At 41.8% G+C, this 21,305-nt stretch overlaps 1 protein-coding gene across 1 annotated transcript; it reads left to right on the forward strand.

The window, feature by feature from the left end:
* The first annotated feature begins 2,146 nt into the window (after positions 1-2,146).
* On the forward strand, positions 2,147-20,151 carry PYGO1 (pygopus family PHD finger 1). The gene is made up of 3 exons (XM_048867563.2): positions 2,147-2,576; positions 10,566-10,651; positions 12,784-20,151. Exons 1-3 carry the CDS (start codon positions 2,528-2,530, stop codon positions 13,915-13,917), a joined length of 1,269 nt encoding a protein of 422 aa, XP_048723520.2. The 5' UTR covers positions 2,147-2,527; the 3' UTR covers positions 13,918-20,151.
* The last annotated feature ends 1,154 nt before the right edge of the window (positions 20,152-21,305 follow it).

Raw genomic sequence — 21,305 nt, forward strand, 5'->3', positions numbered from 1 at the left:
CACTGTGTTTCTACTATCTTCTTATTGTTCTCCATTTTTGATGAGACCGTGAGCGGGTAGTCAAAGCTCAAGGCCCTGGATGTTCCTGCTGGAAGTTGCTATTTATCAGAAACATTCAGTAAACCAATAGGGATCAGTTCTTGGTTCAGATCTGCCTGAACTTTAGCAGCTAAGGGCAGGTCTATAGTACAGAATTCAGTATAAGTACATCGCTCGGGGGTAAATAAATGGCAAAAATATACAGAACATAGGAGCAAAATATACTCCCAAGTGTTGGGAAGTGATTGCACATTTGAAGCCAGGGAACAACAGATAGTATAGTTAGAAATTTCTAGACAGGAGAACAGTGGAGGTAGATGACTGCCTGCAATAAATAAAAAATAAAATAACACAAAAAGTGTATATACCAATCTGTGAGCCAGCCATCACTTGGAACCCTTGGATTGTGTTTGATCACCCTCCTTTTCTTTTTTTTTTTTTCTTTCTTTCAGATTCTAATCTCTTCAGGAGTGTGACGACATCTTAGGTATTTTTGGAAAGCACCTAACACTTTATGGGCACTACTGCAGTCCACATAAATAATACTATGTGAGATACACAGCTGTTTAAGACTGGAGTGAAGTGTATAGTGGGTTGTAATATATTGTAGTGAGTGGCTAGTGTTCCTGTGTACTGCTTGCTGCCTTGTACTAGATGGAATCAGAACTCTGCTCAGCTGTGTGGCACGGGACCTGTGCTGCTAATGGTAAAGGGAGATTTTGCGCAAGTGTACTCTGGAGCAGGTAATTCCAAGTTCTATCTCTGATGCTGCAGCGACTTCCCACTAAGCAGCAAAATGTGCTACTGTGAAGTCTTCGGCCTTGTCTGTACTTGAAATGCTACAGCAGCACAATGCAGCGCTGTAGCACTTCAGCATAGACACTAGTACCTATGCCAACAGGAAGGGTTCTCCTAGCAGCATAGGTAATCCACCTCCTAGAGAGGTGGTAGCTAGGTTGATGGAAGAATTCTTCTGTCCATCTAGTGCTGTCTACGCTGTGGCTTAGGCTGATTTAATTATGCCTCTTAGGCTTTGGATTTTTCACACCCCTGACTGTGATAGTTAAAGGGATAGTCTACACTGGTAGTGCTTTAACGTGCCTTGTGTTGTCGCGCTGAAAACCCCCCCTCAACGGGAGGTGTAGCTCCTAGCACTGGTGCACCGTTTACACTGGCGCTTCAGAGCACTGAATCTTTCTGCGCTCAGGGGTGTGTTTTTTCACACCCCTGAGCAAGAAAGTTGCAATGCTGTAAATTGCCAGTGTAGACAAGTCAAAACTCACTAAATTTTCTAGTGTAGACCAGGCCTCAGGCTATGCCTACACTACCAGGACTTCTAGCAGCACAGCTACAGCTGCACACCTGTGTCACTGTGTTGTAGACACTTTCTACAGGGAGGCAAGGAATTTTTCCATTGCTTAATCCACCTCCCAGAGTGAAGGTAGGTAGGTTGATGGAAACATTCTGGGTGTTACGTTTACATAGATACAGGGCTCTGCGCCCTGAATTTTTGACACGCCTGTGCACTGGAGCTATGTCCACCTAACTTTTAAGTTTCAGATTAATAGCCGTGTTAGTCTGTCTTTGCAAAAAGAAAAGGAGTACTTGTGGCACCTTAGAGACTAACCATTGGTACTCCTTTTCTTTTAACTTTTAAGTGTAGACCAAACCCTGATCCTGCCATCTGACTGTGCTGGCCGACCATGACGGGCCTGCAGAACGGAATCCTAAAGATTTCAGTGGCCTCCACGTGGACGCAGTTTGCTTGCACTGATCCGACTGCAGGCTCGTGGCTTTAGGTAGCTGTGGATCTGTTACGCACTTTATTGATAATGCAAACCACAGGCAAATCTACAGAGGACCAGGCAGGGTAAAACCCTCTCCGGGACGCTATGGCCCATTTGGAAACAGCAGGGGCTTGGAGGGGATCCTTTCCCAGGCTTCTCCCCAGTCGATCGTGGCAGAGGACTGGAGGAAGAGGGAAGCCACGGCAGTTCCCAGCCCCACTGCAGAGCTTTGGCGCAGGCTTGGGGGGCTTGGAGCCTGCAGCTCCAAGGGGCAGGCGTGGGGTTTGTCTCCGCAGAGGGCGCTGTACGCAGCCAAGGGGACGCGCTAGCCTGACAGCCCGGCGGCAGCGGGCGCCGAGCCAGGCACATGCTTGCGATATGCAGGGGGCTCGCTCAGCTGCGCGCTCCCAGCCCCCTCGAGCAGACCCTCGGCCGCTCTGCCCGCAGCAGCCGCCCCTGAGCCGCCGCTGAGCGGAGCCCGCCCTGCGCCTCGCCCGCCTGAGGCAGCCCCGGCGCCCTCCCGCTCCCAAACTTTGCAAAGTCTGGCAGCTCCCCGGGGCCGGCCCGGCTTACGGCGGCCGAGGCAGCCGAAGCAGCAGGCGGAGGAGGAGGCGGGGTGCGGGCCAGCGGCCGCCGCCGCCGCCGCAGCATCAAAGCGCCTCGATTCCTGCTGCCGTGGGAGCCATGCGCCGCCGTCTGTAATGTCAGCGGAACAGGAGAAGGATCCCATCCCGCTGAAGAGATCCCGAGGTACAGCGGGCCGGGGGGGAGGGAGCCGGGCAGACACCCTGGGGACAGCCGGGGGGTCCCGGGCCTAACTCCGCCGAGGAGACATGGCATCCTCCCGCTCGCCGTCTGAGCCAAAGCGTCCCCCCTGCCGCCGCCCTCTGCCTGCCGCGGGGAGCTGGAGGCAGCGCCTGCATTCCGGGCGCCTGGCGGGGCTGCCCCTGCCGCACTTCTGAGCAGGGAGCTGCTCCAGCAGCGGGACTCGGGGCTCCCGCTCGCCCCAGCTCCTATTACACCCCATGGGGGTGTCATGTATGTGGCTGTGTACTTGGTGTGTCCGGCTGACGCATCGCTGTTGCGATCTGTTGTGTGCATTGCCGTGGCTCCAGCTGCCTTTGGAAGTAGCATTGCTCAAGTGCATTTCTTTGAATGCCGTATTAAGTCAACAGGGAGGCCTCGATTCCGCGAACTGATCTGCATGGGTGGACCCCTGCAGCCGCGAGGATTCAATTGTAGGATTGGGGATTTAAAGTACAAAAGTTAATATTGAAGGATCCAGGAGCATTGTTAACTTGTCCAACCATGTTACACACATGCAGTATTTCTACTCGTTTTCTTGGTGTGTAATATATTAGTATACATTGTTCAATAGGTATAGTACATGTGCACATAGTAACGCTCCTGCACAGAGAGTAAATTGCATTTCCAAACTTTGAGTTTTCACTTTCTGACCCTTAATACTAAACTAATATTTGTTTGTTTTTTTAAATTTGTTGGAAAAGAGAAGAAAAAAATTACCTTCTGTTAATTATGGCAGTATTGGTATGGTCCCGGTGAGGTTTTGAAGCTCATGCCTCATTGAAATGTATTGGGAAAGTACAGTTCCATCCCATCCCTGCTGCTGCTGTTTGGCTGGAGACCATTTTCTGCAAGGCTGGCTTAACAGGGCAGCAGCACATCTCTTTACATAGTGATAGCTGTATCTTTAGAAAGGCAAAAGAGACATTTGTTTTGGAATGAAATACTGGAATGTACAGAGTATCTGTGAAAGGATCAAAAATTGAGGTGAAATTATAAAGTCAGGGATTCATTGTTCCTTTTCCCTTCACCCCTGGAATTTTTCTAATGTTCTTTATGTTAGCCTTTGGGGGGGGGGGAGAGGACAAGGATTTTGCTGTGTGTATTTATTCAGATATTTACAATTCACTTCTTTCAATTGTTCTAGCAACACCTGTAGAGGAGCACTACTTGTACCTAGCAGGTTAGGCAGAGAAAATATGTCACAGAAAGACTGGAATTTATTAAGTTAATTTAAATAATAGGTTCTGATCCTGCAAACACTTAAGTACACGTATAGCTTTATACTTGTGAGTAGCCAATTGATTTGAATAGGATACTGATGAAGGGCATAAAGTTACATAGGTGCATAAACCATTGCACGATTAGGGCCACAACACATGCCCATTGAACTAGTGCCCCGTGACGCCCATCTAGGGGCCGTGCTCCTCTTGACCTGCTGCTTACAAACAGGGGAGAATTGGTAGGGGAAGTAGAAGTGGGTGGCAACCTAGGCAGCAGTGACCACGAGATGGTTAAGTTTAGGATCCTGACAAAAGGAAGAAAGGAGAGTAGCAAAATACGGACCCTGGACTTCAGAAAAGCAGACTTTGACTCCTTTAGGGAACTGATGGGCAGGATCCCTTGGGAAGCTAATATGAGGGGGCAAGGAGTCCAGGAGAGCTGGTTGTATTTTAAAGAAACCTTATTGAGGGCGCAGGAATAAACCATCCCGAAGTGCAGAAAGAATAGCAAATATGGCGGGCGACCAGCTTGGCTTAACAGTGAAATCTTCTTGTAAGCTTTCTTTTGGAGTTTAAGCTCACCGAAGTGGAAATTTGGACAGATGACTAGGGAGGAGTATAAAAATATTGCTCGAGCATGCAGGGGTGTAAACAGGAAGACCAAGGTACAATTGGAGTTGCAGCTAGCAAGGGATGTGAAGGGTAACAAGAAGAGTTTCCACAGGTATGTTAGCAATAAGAAGAAGGTCAGGGAAAGTGTGGGACCCTTACTGAATGGCGGAGGCAACATAGTGACAGATTATGTGGAAAAAGCTGAAGTACTCAATGCTCTTTTTGCCTCGGTCTTCACAGACAAGGTCAGCTCCCAGACTGCTGCACTGGGCAACACAGTATGGGGAGGAGGTGAGCAGCCCTCAGTGGTGAAAGAACAGGTTAAGGATTATGTAGAAAAGCTGGACATGCACAAGTCCATGGGTCCAGATCTAATGCATCCAACGGTGATGAGGGAGCTGGCTGATGTGATTGCAGAGCCACTGGCCATTATCTTTCAAAATTCATGGCGATTGGGGGAGGTCCCGGACGATTGGAAAAAGGCAAATACAGTACCCATATTTTAAAAAGGGAAGAAAGAGAACCCGGGGAACTACAGACCGGTCAGCCTCACTTCAGGCCCCAGCAAAATCATGGAGCAGGTCCTCTGAAGCACTTGGAGGAGAGAAAGGTGATCAGGAACAGTCAACATGGATTCACCAAGGGCAAGTCATGCCTGATCAACCTGATTGCCTTCTATGATGAGATAACTGGCTCTGTGGATATGGGGAAAGCAGTGGACATGATATATCTTGACTTTAGCAAAGCTGTTGATATAGTCTTCCACAGTATTCTTACCAGCAAGTTAAAAAAGTATGGATTGGGTGAATGGACTATAAGGTGAATAGAAAGCTGGCTAGATTGTCAGGCTCAACGGTAGTGATCAATGGCTCGATGTCTAGTTGGCAGCCGGTATCAAGCAGAATGCCCAGGGCTCAGTCCTGGGGCTGGTTTTGTTCAACATCTTCATTAATGATCTGGATGAGGGGATTAATTGTACCCTCAGCAAGTTCGCAGATGACATTAAGCTTGGGGGAGAGGTAGATATGCTAGAGGGTAGGGATAGGGTCCGGAGTGACCTAGACAAATTGGAAGATTGGGCCAAAAGAAATCTGGTGAGGTTCAACAAGGACTAGTGAGAATCCCATGCACAGCTACAGGCTGGCTAAGCAGCAGTTTTGCAGAAAAGGACTTGGGGATTACAGTGGACGAGAAGCTGGATTTGACTCAGCAGTGTGCCCTCGTTGCCAAGAAGGCCAACAGCATATTGGGCTGTATTAATAGGAGCATTGCCAGCAGATCGAGGGAAGTGATTATTCCCCTCTACTGGGCCCTGGTGAGGCCACACCTGGAGTACTGCGTACCGTTTTGGTCTCCCTCCCCCGCTACTGAAGGGATGTGGACAAATTGGAGAGAGTCCAACAGAGGGCAATGAAAATGGTTAGGGGGCTGGGGCACGTGACTTACGAGGAGAGGCTGAGGGAACTGGGCTTATTTAGTCTGCAGAAGAGAAGAGTGAGGGGGAATTTGATAGCAGCCTTCAACTACCTGAAGGGGGGTTCCAAAGAGGATGGAGCTAGGCTGTTCTTAGTGGTGGTAGATGACAGAACAAGAAGCAATGGTCTCAAGTTGCATTGAGGGAGGTCTAGGTTGGATATTAGGAAACACTATTTCACTAGGAGGGTGGTGAAGCACTGGAATGGGTTACCGAGGGAGGTGGTAGAATCTCCATCCTTGTAGATTTTTAAGGCCTGGCTTGACAAAGCCTTGGCTGGAATGATTTAGTTGGTGTTGGTCCTACTTTGAGCAGGGGATTGGACTAGATGACCTCCTGAGGTCCCTAATGTTCTATGATCTATAGTCTCTTGGTTGTTTATTTCTTAAAACAAAAAACCCAAAATCCATACTTAGCCAAGGGACTACTTACTCATCAAGGGTTATGGCCGCAGTCCTGCAAAGGCTTACATGTGCTTTACTTCACATACTGTAAAATACCGGACTGTGCTTACTGTGTAAAGTTGCATAAAAGTCTTTGCAGAATCAGGGTCTGTTTATTTACATATAAAGTTTTAAGCGTCACCTGTCTTGAGTGTGTGTGTAAAATAAAGTGCGCAGATTTAGTCCCCCACTCTCCCAACATTCAAAAATGGGTAAACTACATTTTTTTTCAAAAATTTGAAAGGGGAATAATAGCTTTCATATGTGACAAGCATAGAGAGTCGAAGCCAAAATGCTTTGGGTTTTTTTGTTTGTTTTTTACAGAAAGCCAAGAGTGTCTGAGAACAGGGAGTTATGCTGAAACCATTTTGCAACCTTAACTCTAGTATATTGCAAAATACCAAAATGTTCAGTGTATCGTTTACTGAGAAGACTGTGGATACAAGAAGTGACTTTCAGGAAAGTTTATTTTGGCTGCTTGATAATGACCCTTGTTCACTTTTCTTGGAGGTATGTGAGGACTAACATTAATTTTCCTTTTAAATTCTTATAAAACCCAAAAGGAAAAATACATAAATTCATAGGTCTAACTTACATTATTGGCCTCACATAGAGAAAGCTGAGATCACAAAAGCTTAGTACTTCATCAAACAGTCTTGAAAATCAATAAGCATCCAAGTAGCTTTACTCATGTGAGTAGTCCCATTGACTCCTATGGGACTACTCACATAAGTAGGGTTACTCATGTACTTAAGTGTTTGCAGGATCAGATCCTTGAGTACTAGTTTATACTTAACAAACCTTACAGAGATTTAGGCTGTATTTTGAACTGCTACAGGAAGGTGAGCATTTGCTGGTGGTCCTTAGAGAATTGTCTGGTCACATACTTAACACTCTCCTTATTTTTAGCTGCTGAATTTCATTAAAAGAATCTAAAATACATTAAACACTTTCCAGATAATATTTTTCCATATCAGCAGTTGCTCTTGTTGACACATGGAAGCTATGTGAACATGAATGGGAGAGAAAATTGTTTGTGTAATTGTGAATGAAAGAGAAGGTGCCAATGAGACAATCTCTCTGTTAAACTGTGATACGTGTCACATAGAATCATAGAATATCAGGGTTGGAAGGGACCTCAGGAGGTCATCTAGTCCAACCCCCTGCTCAAAGCAGGATCAATCCCCAATTTTTGCCCCAGATCCCTAAATGGCACCCTCAAGGATTGAACTCACAACCCTGGGTTTAGCAGGCCAATGCTCAAACCACTGAGCTCTATAAGAATGTTTGAGAACACCTGGGTGATGGAAAACAGAGGGAAAAATTTGAGGAGATAGTTTATAGTTTACCAAGCTAGGACATTTTGGCAGGAATTTTGAGAGTATTTGTAATGATCCCTTCCTCCTGCAGAACTTATATTGGAATATTTAATATTTACAATCTAAGGGCTGCTATACTTTACATAGCACCATAAGGGGAGACACTGTTTTACATTATAAACCGTAAGAATTGGACTTCTCCCAAATCCCAAAGAGTTATTCTCACAACAAATTTTGTGGTGATCTGCTGTGGTATATTAACTCTTGAACATGATAAAAAATTTCCCCTTGCCTGATATTTAATAGGATTTGAATTTACCAGTTTTCTTCCAGTCATAGTGATTTGGGGCGGTCACTTTTCTTCCTCGTGTTTGGTGAAATATTTTAGGGATTATAATTTTTTTATAATATATATATAAATATTTATAAATATATATACACACACAGACGATATGAAATGTGAGGGGGAATTTTAACTTTGACAGCCAGAGCCAAGAGGAAGTTATTAAAGCAGGGACAGAACAGGGTTCCTTCATGAGGTGGGAAATAGTTTCCCTGAAAGCCTTGTTCTGAAGCAGTATGAGTCATCTGAGTGGAAATTGTCCCAATGGCATTTTCTGCCCTCCTAGTGAGGGGAAATCCCTGCTGACTAGCAAAATACTGACTTTGAGGCTAAGGAATCCATCAAAAATATTTGAAATATCTGAGGATAATTTAACTGGTATACTGGCCTGATTTTCCTCCGTGTGGGAGAAGCTTTGTGATACTGTGTGTGCAAAGCAGCCGTGGTTCAGCTGCCTGCTGGAGGATTCTGAGTGACGGAGAGTTGTTGTAATGGTTCCTATGCTGTATCCCTTACTGGCATAGGGGACGTGTGGGAAGAAAGGAACGTGAACTAGCATCCATATGCCCCAGTAAAACACAGTTACCTTCAGACTACTCTAATTTATGCTAGGGACCTGAACTGGCATCAGAACAGTCCAGGACTGAGGATGGGTGAGGTGCAAAGGGTCTTGACTTGGACCAAGCCCTCCTTAGCTGGGCTCAAGGGTCAGAATCATTGTTGCTATGGGTCAGATTTTCAAATACTTTTAGATGCTTACAGATACTGATGGGCACCTAATGGGACTTTCAAAAGCACCTAAACAGAAGACAATGGGAATTAGGCACCTAGCCTGCTTAGCAGCCCAAGATGCCTCTCTGTAGATGCCTAAATACCTTTTAAAATTTGACCCTGTGTAACCAGATGAGAGTGTTGCAGTAATAACAAATTCTCAGTGGCAACAAATTCTCATGTGCAGCAAAACATTTGTATCTTGGTAGAGTTTAGCTAGTTTTTTAATGTGAATTTTAAACATAGGGACACATCACACTTTTCTAAAAAATATCAAATGATAGTACCAATCTGAGGTCAGTTTACATGCATTCCACTGTATGTAGCAGGAAAGAATAATTGTTTATCAAAGTAAAGATGTAGACAGAGCGTGGGCAAAAAAGAATGAACTTGTATACAGTCTGTTCATATTGATGGTTCTACCAGGTTAAAAATTGTCACCTTAACATCGTCTTTCCATGACTTTCTAAACACTCAGGTTTTGGCTCAAGGTTACTCTTCATTCCCAAAACAAATTAACAATTTCTTCTACTAATGTAATGGGACATTTATCACTAAAATCTTCTCTATCCATCTCTAGAAGTGGTGGGCAACCTGCAGCCTGTCACAGTAATCTGCAGGCGGGCTGCAAGACAGTGTTTACATTGACCATCTGCAGCTCCCAGTGGCCGCGGTTAGCTGTTCCCAGCCAATGGGAGCTGGGTAAGCAATGTGGGCTGCAGGGACGTGCTGGCTGTTGCTTCACACAGCTCCCATGGGCTAGGAATGGCGAACCGCGGCCACTGGGTGCTGCAGGCAGCCATGCCTGCAGACGGCCAATGTAAACACTGTCTTGTGGCCCGCCAGTGGATTACCCTGGCAGGCTGTGTGTGGCCCATGGGTCACATGTTGCCCACCACTGAGCTATAGCTTTACAAGGGATTAAAAAATTAAAATTCGTAATTTGTACTACAGGATCATGTAGAACTTCAGGCGTCTGTCACATTCTGGTGAAAGGTGTGGCTGAACTTCACGTGAAGCATTGGATTTTCTTTCTCTTAGTTAAAATGAAAAAAGTGGATCAAGAAGATAAGCATCCTTCATATTGCAAGAAACTGTATTTGTACCAAAATAGCTTTTGTTAACTGCTACATAAGATATATGGCCTCTGCAAAGGAATCCCCCAGTGCTGGCTCATTGATTATAGTGAGATTTTTCCTGCAGTGACCTTTTGCATGATCAAGACTTAATTTATGGGAGTTTGGAAATGGCAAGCTGAGAGTCTTGTCTCAGCTGTATGCCAGGTTTTCAGGGATTTTCATTAATAGAATGCCAGATTTTCATTCATAGACTTGTTTCTGCTTGCTCTTTCCTTAACTGCATACTGTAACTGCCCACTGTGCATGGGGAGTCCCAGGCTGATGAACACCACATCTGTGTAAGTTAAGTGGGAGATGAATCTTAGATAATTCCTTTTTGGTGAGCGAAGTCTTAAGCACCAAGGGCTTGATCCAGAACCCAATTATATTAATGGAGGTCTTTCCACTGACTTTAATGGGCTTTGAATCAGGCCTTAATGTTCTAATGGAGATGGACTCCAGTAGGTGTGTTACCTCCATTGTATAAACTTTGTATTCATTTGTTCATTGTATAAACTTTGTAGTTTTAAGCTAGAATTAGTGATACTTTGATGTTTGACACAGAAAGGCACACATTAATATAAAATCTATATTGAAACAAATGCAGAATTATATTGATTGAAATTTTGTAGGTGGTGACAGTGGATTGGATGGGTTAGGAGGACCAGGAGTACAACTTGGAAGCCCAGATAAGAAAAAGCGCAAGTCAAATACACAGGTAAATTGCTTCTGATGTTCCTCAATTTTTTGAATAAATAACACACTCAGATGTTGCTTACTAATATGACTATCTCTTTCATCTAGGAATATCAGTCCTTTATCACAGGCACAGATTAGTAGCTTTCAGTATTTTATAATTAAGTGTTTAGGTAAAATCTTAGATCCCTCTCCATCCCCCTACTGGTTACTAGTAACGCCTGATGAAGTTCTTTTAATCCCTGGAGATTGTTTGTATCCTGCAACGGGAGAATATAAAGTCTTTGGTAAAGATGCACAGAATGAACAGGCTGTTCATTCAGTCATGTGGACATGGTTCTGAGGAACAGAATTTAATTCCCAGCCTTCAGTTGTTTGGTGTGACTCTCCAGGGTATGAGTGGTAGCTGTGGGCTGCTGCTTTCTCCATATATGAAGGTTTGTGGACTAATGGGTCCATACAGTTCATGAACCCATTGGCCACACCTTTAGTACACTCTTATAATGCTTTCCAATGCAGGGAGCCATGAGGAACACTTGGTACATTGAATTTATACCATTTGGCTCTTCTGTCCACTGGAAATATATGGTTTCCATTTCCTGAAATGGGCTTTCAGAGAGTGTGTGGGAAGACATAGGATTTGGGTGCTAATGCAAAACACAGATATTGATCGTCACCTGTAAAGTAGAATTGTCCTCTCCTGTGTCCACTCAGCACTCTGTCTCAGAATATCTGCTATTAGTTACTTTGTGGCAAATAATGAGAATAATCTTATTCAGGTAGGGCCAGTTACCACCTTGTGATATGCATGCCCAATTCCCATTGACTTGGGTGTCTATTGCTTTTTCTTGTTCAAGTAGTGGTGAAACCCGCTGTTGTAGGCATATACAATTAATGTCAGGCTTTTGGATGTCTTAGTTCTCTCTAATAATGAAGCTTTCCTTTCGCAGCAGAATGACGATAAATATAATGGTGTTGCAGATCAAGTTCCTCCTCTTTTGTTACCTCTAATAAGGTTTGCAGGGCAACAGAAATCTGGAGAATCATTTCCCCAGCGAGGCTACTAAATATTTGGGGCCAAATTCTTGCCTTCTGTGCATGAGGGAGCTATGTGGGGGTGAGCAGGCCAGAACTCTCCCCACAAACTGGACCAGAATGACAGTCAGTTGTGCAGTTACTCTCTACAGTCATTTATGCAGCCTCTGTGTCCACTAAACCCCACATGCTCCCAGCCCAGCCCCACAAAGTGCTGTAGTAGAGCAGATCCCTCTGGTTCACAGAAGATGGAGAGTCCCGCTGGGCAGACTGTCTCCTGCCTGTACACCTTGCAGCATGGATACAGTAGTATTGCTATCTTTTAAGTCTTGCATAGCCTCATCAAAAGTGGGATGGGTCAGGGGAAAGATTTGCCCTTTAATTTAGTGAATTTAGCCTGAGAGGAAACAAAGGAAAATCTATTTTAAACAGTATTTAAACATGAGTTTTTATGTTTTAATTATATGATTTTGTGGGAATCCTGCTTTTCTTAAATAAAAGAAGGAAACAAAACCAAACAGTGAGCATTTTTGGCAGCATGTTGTACAGCTGAACGGTTTTTAAAAATAGTAAAATTAATCTAAATCGCTTTAACGGCATCATGAGTTTTATGAAATAGCTCTTAAGACAAACTCACTCTTATTTTATCAAATATTTTCTATGTACTCCAACCACAGAACTCAGTTGGTTTCAGTCAGGGTTCTGTGTGGGAGACAATGCAGGATCAGACTCCTAATAATATAAAGACCAACTGTGGCATTAGACTGGTATACCTGCAAAGGGATCCACTCTTCCAGGGGCTGCTGTATCACAAAAATCACCACCACAACTGGTGCCCATATTGGCAGCCTTGCAAGAGAGGCCCAGGGAGGAATGAGCCTGGAGCCTGAACTATTCTCTCTCTCCCTTTCTAATGAGACTTAAGGCTCACTGGCAGAGTAGTTTGGGGAAGCTTACACTGACTGTTGCTGCCCATGTGGCACCTAACTGAATAAACAGAAGACTTTGGTTCACTCATGCTGCCAATCCAGCTTTTTTATGGTTGAAAGCCCATGTGTTCTTGTAGGGAAGTTTATACGAATGCTAATTTAAATATTTTTATATTCTAAATATTTTCAGGGATCTTCCTTTCCTCCTCCATCTGAATATGCTCCACCGCCGAATCCAAGTTCAGACCACCTTGTAGCAGCTAACCCATTTGATGATAACTATAATACTGTCTCCTATAAACGCTTACCTTCAGGAAGTCCTTATTTCAGCAATCCTGGTTACCCTGGTTTTGGAGGTTATAACACTTTCAGAATGCCACCTCACATGCTGCCCAGAATGTCCTCGCCATATGGTGGTTCTTACACCCTCAGAAACCAGCCACACCCACTTCCTCAGAACCCTGTGGGAATGGGTTTTAATCGACCTCATGCTTTCAACTTTGGTCCACAGGATAACACAGGTTTTGGAAATCAGCCATCTTATAACAGTGGTCAAATGAGTCAAAATATCAATATGCCCAGTCAGTACTTCAGACCAAATCCTGGTGAGAACTTTGGTCACATTCCTCCACAAAATACTAGCCAAATACCACACCCTGACATGACATCTAACTTTGGACCTGCAAGCAATCCAAATTTTAATTCCCAGTTAGATTCAAACCATTCTTTTGTTCCACCACCCAACACCTACAATCAGACAAAACCATCAGCACAAAAGCAAGACTTCAGTCAAGGTGCAGGCAAAACTCCCAGCCAGAACACTGCTACACATCAGCATCACCACAGAACAGATGACATCATGAACCAAGGTAGTGCTGACTTAAAAAATGTTAATCGAAACAGTGTAGTAAATCAAGAGAGCAACCATTCTCATAATGCAGATAACACTAACAGTAGCCATGCTAATGGGACACAGAGCAAGTCCCGTCAGCCTAGGGTTACAGCTGAAGGATGCAACTCTGAAAAGAGCAGCAAAACATCTCTCCACCCCAGTCGTCATGGTCATTCATCCTCTGAGCCAGTCTATCCATGTGGAATTTGTACACATGAAGTTAATGATGACCAGGATGCCATCTTGTGTGAAGCTTCTTGTCAAAAGTGGTTTCATCGGATTTGCACGGGCATGACTGAGTCAGCTTATGGCCTCCTCACTGCAGAAGCATCAGCAGTATGGGGCTGTGATACTTGCATGGCTGAAAAGGATGTCCAGTTGATGCGTACTAGGGAGACTGCAGGGCCACCCGCATTGAATACTGATGGATGACAACATCTACTGATGCAGTATTGAAATACATACTACAGAGGTGTAGCTCATAATGGTGTACTTCATTTTCTATAGACAATCAAGGTTGGTTTTGTTTTTGTTTTTTTTTTTTTTTTTTTTTTGCTTTTGGTCTAACTATCTTCACTCATGAAATTCCATCTGTTTCTGTGTTCTTTGTTTTATGCCTGTTTATGTGAGTATTTAAACTTTGATCAGAAACACAGACAACGTTTGAAGATCCAAAATATGACTGGTATTTGTTTGATCACAAGCAAGTTTTGCATTAAAAAATGAACTACTGGAATTATTGAATTATGGCTGTCAGAACATCTGCCTCGATGAATACAGGCTGCCAGATAGTGCTGAGCCTTGATGGTACTATATATTGGAAACATTCATTATTGTTATGTTTTATGAATGTCCATTACTGTTTTGCTCATATACAATGCTATCTGTTCTGTGGGTAGGAGAAAAGGTGGAGAAGGTGACATGGAGAAAGAGGAGTACTAATGAATTTTATTTTAGGATGAGTACTAAGGATTTAAATTTTTTTTCTTATTCTGCATCTGAAACAATGAAGCAATGTTGCATTTGATTGTTTTAGTATTTGTGATGTTTACACTTCAGATTACAGTGCCTCCTGACTTCTCAGCAAATATTTAATAGCTGAGAACTCTAGTGAAGCCTTGCGTTACTAAAATATTTACAAAATATATCCTAGCATTACATTTAAAATAACATCAAGGTTGCAAAGTCAAGCACTCAAAAGTTAGGGAATGCCAGAATTTGGCCCTTTCTGTGCATACACAGTAGGAAATAGTCTTTAATTTGACATGATTGCATGCTTCCTCCTAGGTGCCAGAGCACCAGCTGGCAGAGCATTGACAGCACAGGAGAGACCATCTCCCTGCTCTCATATTTACTGAGCTTGTGTGAACTGTGATTTTTTTCAGTGTCTTGTAATTTGGCCAATTTGGGTGAATTTTTATACGGCTTGGAAAAATTGTGATCTACCTGCCAAACCTCAAGTCCCTGTCCAAAGTATGGAAGTGATAGAATTATTTAAATTGAGAAGCTCTAAGATATATTGTAACATGGGCAACACAGCATATTTTTCCTAAACTTGTTCTTGGACACAGCTAAACTGTTTAATTTTCCAGACACCCGGCATGAAAGTTCAACCCGAACAGTTAAAATTTGGCAAAGTTATAAGCAACTGAAAATGAGGTTTTATAATGAAAGGTGTTGGGCAGCCTTAATAATAGGTAGCACTACTAGATCTATCTATTATATTTACCCTTATGCTAATAAGTTATAATAATAAATCATTAAAACCAAACCACACTTGTCAAACATGACAGATGCTAATCATCTTGCTTAATGCACTACTTGAAGGCGCTCAGATACTGTGGTGGTAAGGATGGTGTAAGAACCTAAATAGAATACAAACATAAAGGTCATTTTGTGATATATCATCATTCTTTTAATTAATTTTGATTGTTTATTAATTCAGTAGTTTACAAGGTTCCCCCACTGAGTGTGAATTAGTGAGGTTCTACTGTAACTGTGCTTCCAAACATTACTTGGAGATGTGCTTTCCTTTTGGTATATGTGTGTAGCTCCCCAGTAATGTTATAGGTTATGTATGAGCGTAAAGGGCTACGTACGGCTTGCTTACATTATTAAAGGACCTTCTGCAGTATCTGGAGAATGATGACCAGAGGTGGTTGTACTTTCTCACACCTTTTACATTGCCTCACTGGGAATCTCCTAGAGGTGTAAAGGAGAATTTGGGACTGTTTTTTCAACATTACGAGTTCAATTCAAAGGCTAACCTTTAGTGTTTCTATTTTTCTTACTGATTTGATGACTTACATGAGGAATCTCTGCTAAAGTAATGTCTTCAGGAATTTTACCTGTGACTTACTACTTTAATTCTAATTTGCTTGTAGTATTGAGGTAGAAATTAAAACCAAAACCTTTTTCAAATAGCATAGGTTCCTGTGGGCCAGATTCTGATCTGTGTTGCACCAGTGCAAATTGTGAAGCTTGTGATGTTACCCCAGATTTACACTGATATAACTGAAATCAGAATTCTGCTCAGCACCTAAGAAATCCACCAGAGGCTTAGGGACCATGCTTTCTTTGCTAGTTTGTGATGATGTGAGTTCTTCTAGATTCCTAATACAAATAACAGATTCCGGTGTTTGTCCTTAGAAGTCCACTGGACATTTTACAATCTGGTGCAGGAGTCAGATACTGTGTTTAAAATGATCACAGAATTTCCTGCACCTCCCCTCCCTACTAATTCCAGTATTTCAGAGTAGCCATATGCTTTCTACATTTGTTAGCAAAACATTGCCATATGAATGTAACCAAATGTACTAATTGGTTAGCATTTGGGGTGGGCATGGAGTGAAAACCTGTGAGTTTCCACCCAAATGTTTAGTCCTACAAATAAAAGGCATTAGCAAATGCCATCAAAGTACCAAAATTAAATAGCTATCATAGCATTGATATTGATGTAGTCTCAGTATTTCTGCTCTCTATTTACAGAGAGCAGATTCATTTGTTTCGGAGTGTGTTAGCTAATAGTATTTCAAGTATGTATGAGAAAAAGAACAATCATGTTTATTAGTAGGGTAGTAGTAATGTCACCTGCTTAAAATTAGAACCATGCTAGTTATGGGATTAGGAGGGTTGGTTAGTATACCTGATTTTTGTAATACTCTACATGAAACAATTTGTATTGAGCTGTCATGTAATTCTTTCAGTATTCGTGTTTTAGGTTGTACTGGTGCTTCACACCAAAATATTGTAAGGATTTTGTAAATCTGCAAACCTGGAGATTTATGGAGGAAGTGGATCAATTTCATCTTCTTTATAAAATGGCTCAGAATGCTGCTTCATAGAATGACTTCTCAGTGTGTGGCTGCCCAAGTTTTTTAATTTTTCATCCCAAATGAAATAAATAATTGGAAACTTAATTAAATAGTCGATTACACTGACAAACTTATTTTGCCTTAGACCAGCGGTTCTCAAACTGTGGGTCGGGACCCCAAAGTGGGTCGCAATCCTGTTTTAATGGGGTTGCCAGGGCTGCTGTTAGACTTGCAGGGGTCCGGGGCTGAAGCCAAAGCCTGAGCCCACCACCTGTGGCCAAAGCCCGAGCCCCATGGCCAGGGGTTGAAGCTGAAACCTGAGGGCTTCAGGCCTGGGTGGTGGGGCTTAGGTTACCGGCCCCCTGCCTGGGGCTGCAGCCCTTGAGCTTCAGCTCCCCCCCTCCCCCCCGGGTGATGGAGGTCAAGCAGGTTCAGGCTTTGGTCCCCCCTCCTGGGGTTGTGTAGTAATTTTTGTTGTTGAAAGGGGGTCGCGTGCAGTGAAGTTTGAGAACCTCTGCCTTAGACCATTTTAAATGCGCAAATATTTTATGTACCGGTTTAATATTCTGATATTGTGTTGTAATTAGTGGTAGGATAAGAGGCACTGCCATCTATTGATTAGAGAGATGTGGGTGTCAAAAATCCTATCTTTTGTTCCTGGCTCTTTTTCTGATTATCTTTGTAACCTTAGACAAATCAGTTAACTACCAGTGCCTCAATTTACTTATCTGTATGATAGGATTAATACTGACTTCACAGGGTGCTGAGAGGCTTAATATTTGAAATCTTTAGATGAGAGACACTATAGAAGTGCCAAGTATTATAACATATTTAGTGATTGCTTTATTAAAAACAAAAGTATAATTTTCACGGCTGCTCAAAGAAGATACTTTGCTATCTGTATAAATTTCTGCTTATGCCCCAATCCTGCAAACACTCTTACACATGTACTTAATTGTAAGGAGGTGAATAGTCCTAATGAAGTAAGTGAAATGATGTGCATGAAGTTAAGAAAAATTCAGAGTGCTTGCAGGATTGGGACCTTCATTTGGACTTCATAATTAGATATTCTTAAATGTATTTCTTGGTTTGAGATGTTTACAAAATCAGTGGTGTTGAAATTTAGCACCTTTTTACATTTTCTTTATTCCAACATAATAGAAATTAATAATAACTTCTGCATAAAATAACTGTACTTCTCATTTATATCTAATATTGCCTGCCTAAAAGTATCTGTGACATTTTATAAAAAGGTCATGCTTCTTATGTTGTATGTGACTTCAATGACTGTTTCATATTAAAACTAGTCTTTCCTTATGTACTGCTTACATATACCTGTTTTGGGATATCAGTTCAGTACTTTTATACAATCTTGAATGTGTTCCACATTGGTGACATGTATTTTTGCAACAACTTCTTTGTTTTGATTATAAATTAAAGCATGTCTGAAGTAATACATGCATTAGTTCTGTGGTGTGTGGCAAAGTTAATGTACGTAATTCAAATTGGAAAAAAAGTGTCCAGACTTTGTCCAACATTAACCCTATTGCAAGGGATTAAATTACTATGTAATACAAATTATTTCATATCATGATGTGTTTTAAACTACTCTATGAAGTATGTGAAACATTACACTTTATGGATTGGTAGCTGGCCTGGTATCCTTGCATAGAATGAGATATGGTAGATGGCAGCAATTAATGATAACTAATACAGTGAGTACTTTTCAAAACACATAGAATTTATGTACAATGTGCCTGATTTTTAAATTTGTTGCTATAAGTGTTTTTGGTTAGTAAGAGTTTCACAGTATATCGCTAACAAATGAGTGCACATTTGATGGCATATAACAAGTGTGACAATCCCATTACATCATTTTCTATGTGGTTTAAAAATAATTTCATTGATTTATTTCTCTTTTGGACATAGATATGAAAATGCAGGCTATTGTAGACATCAATGTATTTTGAATTTATTCTTGTAATGGTCAAGGTCCATTTTTTGTTTGAGGATTTGCTTTATTAGAATACTTTCTTCTTTTAAATCAGAGTGAATTAAGTATACTGAAAAGCAGAACTCTAAAACAAGGCAATATAACTACCATGCATTACATTTGGCGTATGAGTGTTCTCTCGTTTGCATTGAACTAGTATACTTTCTCAGAGGCTCATGTTTTTATATAAAAATAAATGTTCGATTTCAGGCTCTAAGAGCTTTTAGGTTGGAGCCGATAAAGTGCTGAGTGTCATCATTTCTTAACTTAATTAGAAATTTAAGGGAGCTCAGCACCTCTCTGTCCTTAGCATAGAGGTATTAATGTGGGCCTGTATTCTGGCTGGTCCAGATGTACAACCCTGCACAGCCACCTGCAGAAATGACTCATCCCAAGAGCATAAGAAATACCTTTTTTTCACATGTCTGAGTGTGGCCTATGTTGTAGATTTCTCTTACTCTCTTGTATTGACCCATGCTGTAAGTCTTTGAATGATTATGGATTCAGCTCCATGTTCTCATCCTTCAAAGGAGTGTTCCATGCACTCTGATTCATGAATTGCTGTGTCAAAGATAACTGTGAGGGAAAATGTTTCACAGGGAGAAAGATAATGCTGTGACTTAAATTCCACAGGGAGAATTTTTACATTCTATTTGCATTTTTTGTCACAAACTCGATTATTTTGGTTCAGGAGAAATATAATTTAAGCATTACTCATTGTGCTGTATTATATTTTATGAAGAATGAAAGGAAAACCTTGACAATGCCAATGTATGTCTTTTATATTCCCAACCATTCACCTTCTTTGGTACACCTAGGTGTCAAAGATCGTTTAAAAATCTGAACAACTGTGTAATATACAGAGGGCAATTATATTTCTCATCTCTTTTATATTTATTCTTTTCTTTTTCTTTCATCTTTCTTGATGTTGGAATCTTCTGTTCTAAAATGAAAAATATAGTTGTGGATTTTTAAAATTGTACATACAATCCTCCTAACTACTTGCACGTATAGAGTTCGGAGTGGATATTGCATTTCATTATGGCCTTTTGATATTTAGTCCCTTATGCGCATTTTTCCCCGAGTGTAATGTTGAGTTAATGTAAGGAAGTCACAGATCTATTGCCATTCAGACAGTACATAATATGAGCTGATAAATATTGTTGACATTTCATTCTTAAAACAAAAAATGTTATAATTCTGTCTAGTAGTAGGTATATCATGTTTATTAGATTATAGGTCCAGCATTAGTAGCAAATGTATATGGCAGGTTTTCTCACATGCTATATGTAACATTGTTGCATTTCTGGTGTTCAGCTTCAGTTTCTTTCAAAATAAAGCTAATTTTTGAGGGGGAAATGCCTGTTGATTTAATACAGAGAATGCAGCTTGCACAAATTTTAATTTGCATTGCAGTTATATTGTGAAGATTAATTTGGTTAAGACCCAAACTTGGGCAGGGAACAATGTAAAATTTCACTGTTCTGAGAAGGAACTCTGGCACAGTAGCTTCAGCTAATGTGGCAACCTTTAGAGAGTGCAGCATGTCCTCTGCAGTCAGCAACCTCCCTATCCTTGCCCCTTTGGGAGAGGTTACTCTCTTGTAGGGGCACGAGCCCAAAGCAGTCCTGGAGCAGAGGCTGGAAGGCTTCTTGCAATCTGGGCCCTATTGCCTGCTTGCATCGGGTCAGATGTTTGTGGAGTTCTTTAAAAATGTGACGTGCTAACCGTTATTTAATTTATAGCTCTTTCACCCTGCTTGGTCACTGTATTATATAAAGCACTTAAAACGTAGTAAGTCTATGATTTAATAATGTTTAAAAGCCCAGTGCTATGGACCCATGTTTAAAGCCAAGGGGTTGGATTCTATTCAAGAAAGCATTACTTAGAATAGAAAGCTTCTCTGGAAAAAAGTTTCAGTGAGAAAGGCATAGGTGGATATCTGAAAGGAGCAGGAAGAAGGAGACATCCTATGAAATTCAAAGAGAGCAAATTTAAAATCAGTATTTTTTCCCCACACAGTTAACTTGTGGCACTCGTTGCCATAAGATGTTGTTGAGGCTGAGAAATTAAAAATTTTCAGAACATTTTCAGAAATTTTCAGTTATATTAATAACTAGAAGATCCAGAGTTGTTGTTTTAAAAATAATTTACTATAAGAATTTTGGAAAGGATATAAACCCTCCTACTTAAGGGCACAAACCAACCGGTCACTGTTGAGGATTAGGAATAAACTTTCCGTCTAGATACTCTATACCCTGACTGTATACATCAGTTTCTTATTTTTGTCTGAAGCAGCTGGCACATGCCGTTATTAGAAACAGAACACTGAACTAGATGGACCACTAGTCTGGTCCGGTATGGCAAGTCTTGTAAGGTTTCACTTCCTATGAGTCGTCATAGCAACAGCTCCATCATCTGCAGAATTAAGCCAGAGAGGTGGAATGCCTGAAAGGAAGGCAGTGTCAATGCACATGTACCAGTGTGTGGTTCATGAAGGAGGTCTGAAACGT

Source organism: Caretta caretta, chromosome 10 (assembly GCF_965140235.1).
Source record: "Caretta caretta isolate rCarCar2 chromosome 10, rCarCar1.hap1, whole genome shotgun sequence".
Taxonomy (NCBI): domain Eukaryota; kingdom Metazoa; phylum Chordata; order Testudines; family Cheloniidae; genus Caretta; species Caretta caretta.